The 2835-nt window shown below is 39.9% G+C and overlaps 1 protein-coding gene across 1 annotated transcript in view; it reads right to left on the bottom strand.

Moving 5' to 3' along the window:
• The window catches only part of GPD2 (glycerol-3-phosphate dehydrogenase 2), a 54224-nt gene that overhangs the window by 8564 nt on the left and 42825 nt on the right, over positions 1-2835 (bottom strand). Inside the window, exons 8-9 of the mRNA XM_026853074.1 lie at positions 2622-2659; positions 1556-1570 (exon numbers count right to left, since the gene is read on the bottom strand). Coding sequence (XP_026708875.1) covers positions 1556-1570; positions 2622-2659 — 53 coding nt within the window. The remainder of the gene's footprint in view (positions 1-1555; positions 1571-2621; positions 2660-2835) is intronic.

The following is a 2835-nucleotide window of genomic DNA, read 5'->3' as shown; positions in this document are numbered from 1 at the left end:
GGGGGGAGAGGGTTAGCGACAGAGAGAGAGAAAAGGTAGAGAAAACAAGAGAACAGCAACACTGAAACCCAAAGCATTAGGAGTACGTTTAAACAGCAAAGTTCCAGCCCAAGTTCATTAACCACCGAGATCACTAACCACTTGGCAGGGACGAGCACCCCCAGACTGGCCCAGCTCTCGCCTGCCTGACCGGGAACCGCAGTGTGAGGGAGAAAAGGCAAAAGAGACATGGAGATGCTGCTATCCAGAGACTGGGTGTTTGTGTGTGCCAGCGCTACAAACAGAATGATTCGGTGAAATGAAAAAAAACAGTAGTTCTTCATACAGGAAATCTGAATTTATGTATCAATGTTTTCTGGTATAACGTAAAAAAAAAATAAATCCACAGGTACAATCCCAGTTATCCTCATGACTTATTGAGCAGCACCGCCTGTATTTCAGAAACAAAAGGCTTCTATAAACACTTCAAAGTAAACAGCTTTTATGTAGAAAAACATTGAAGCTGCCCCTCTTTTGGGTTAATTTTTATTTAAAGGAAAGATGCTGCCTTTCAGTTTGGGTGCTGGAGTCCTTGTGAAAACATCTGCAGGCAGCTCAGCAGTCTTCAGGCTTTGCACCTACAGCTGGTAACAGGAGGAGGATACAGAAGCGCATGGAAGGAGGACAGGAGGTAGATATTTAGGAGGTAATAATGACCATCAGAGGGGAATAATTCAGTGTACTCAGATAACTACTAACACAATAAGATGAGGGTAGACAAAGACCTGCTTGGATATGAATTACCTATTCATCAACACAGATTTGTGAAAGGTAAATCACGTCAGACAAATGATTACTTTTTAAAATGAAAAAGCTATTGATTTAGAGACAGAGGAAACTAGAGGTTTAATATACAGCATCAGAATATTCAGAAAAGTTTAGACATTTTCACAAAAGTACAATTTTTTAAAAAAAATATTATTTCATAAAAACTGTTAAAAATAAGGAGGAGGAGTAAATAAAGACTTAAAATTAAGTTTCACCACACCACCTATGAAGTGTTCGCAGTTACATTACAGAGCAAATGATGAGAAAGGATGAAGCAGTTTTCCACATGCCAATTAATTTACTGCATTAATGACTACCAGCTATCCGGGGAAGCGCTCTCTCCATCTCCTATTGCTCCGTTTGTGCCATCTTACCTAAATAACTGAAGGGCCACTAAACCAAATGTAAAATAAGGTGGTTTTCAGCAATATCCTACCAGCCCAAGACTGGCTGTTCTGGAATGCCCCTGGAGTTGTGCTGCTGCACCCCGGGAACACTTCTGAAACACGTTTTGATAAGACACAAGTTCTGAGGATGACAGAATGGATGCAGAGTGTGGTACGAGCTATAGCGGTATCAGCCAGTGTAAGATTTCTAGCAATCTTTAAAGGCTACCAAAATGTGCAAGTTCAGGATTGCAAACTCTATTACAAAGTACAAAGCGATGCCTTTACACAGGAATACAGTGGCAAATGGTCTTGGAGCGTCACACAGATGGGTCCGCAGTGACTCTGTCAGCAAAGCAAACATCCAGATACCCGGCCTAGTGGTATTTAAGAGCTGACTTAAAACATCTATCTTTTAAAAAGCTTCCTTTTCCAAAAAGCAGTGCAGTTAAATTGGACAATGTATGTCGAATGGATGACAAATCGGGAAAGAATCCTAAAAACAGATGACTAAAGCTCTCATGGAATGTAAGAAGCAGCAGACAACTCAACTAGACAAGATGATTTAACTGAAGGACAGACCAGAACTCTCAAGCTCGAAATCCATAAGTTGTTCTTCCACAGACATTAAAGGCGGCATTTTACAGAGCGGAACAGACACGTGGATGATCGCGAGTAGAAGCAGCATTTGACCAAAACACCACAAATGCAGTTAAAGAACAAACAGGTGACTTCCCATGGAGTAAAACTAAGGTTTAACAGAGCAGTTTACCTGGAATCCAGAATGCAGATTGACAGGAAAACTCAAGAAAGACTGAAAACATTTGTCAGGAGGGAGGGGAAAAAAACTTGCCTTCATAGCCACATTTGAGGCAGGAAACCTATCCAAGCAAAGGTAGGCAAAACCCTCTCTCATTTTAGCAGATAATACAGTTAAACAATACAGAGCGAAAGAGCCTTACTGCAGCTACTGGAATAGATACGTGTATACTAAAAATAGAATTAATGAGAGGAGGAATACTGGGACTATTAATGAAGAACACAAATGAGTAAGAAACCCACGGGAAATGAATGCATTAGGTTAACATTGGTTTTACAAAATCTTACCTATACTTATATCTAAAAACCTCTACCTGTTAAAAAATTTTAATTTGTGTGAGTATGGGCCAAAAATTCTGTAAAACATTTAGCACAAGGCAAGTGGACGCAGTGAAATGACAATATTCGTTTGCTGACGAGTATTCCTTGGCACCAGGAGAAGGTCTGATACAACTAAGATTAAATACCACGAGTATTTTCTATTTAGCAGACAGTTCCCTGGTTTAAGCTATCCCACTTCAAGGAAATTCAGTACAGTTTTATCTAATCAGCTGTACTGTGGAGGCAGTATGTGGGTAGATACTATTTTACAAGAAAAGTAATGCCCACATGCTGACATACACAGGGGAACAAGGAGAACAAGAATTCTCTCCATTTCCAATTAAAATTATTAGGTTATTACAGAATAAATAAATTAGAGCCCTCACGCGTCTCAAGACGTCTTCTACTTTGTATTCACAAAGCGAATCAAAGTTTTAAAACTTTACATGTTTTTGCTGTAGGGACAAAGTCAATCACACCTGTCCTTCTCACAGGGTGTGGG

This window comes from Athene cunicularia (assembly GCF_003259725.1).
Source record: "Athene cunicularia isolate RWA chromosome 7 unlocalized genomic scaffold, athCun1 chr7_part1, whole genome shotgun sequence".
NCBI lineage: Eukaryota > Metazoa > Chordata > Aves > Strigiformes > Strigidae > Athene > Athene cunicularia.
Note: the sequence above shows the minus strand (reverse complement) of the source record. Positions and strands in the feature narration are given on the sequence as shown.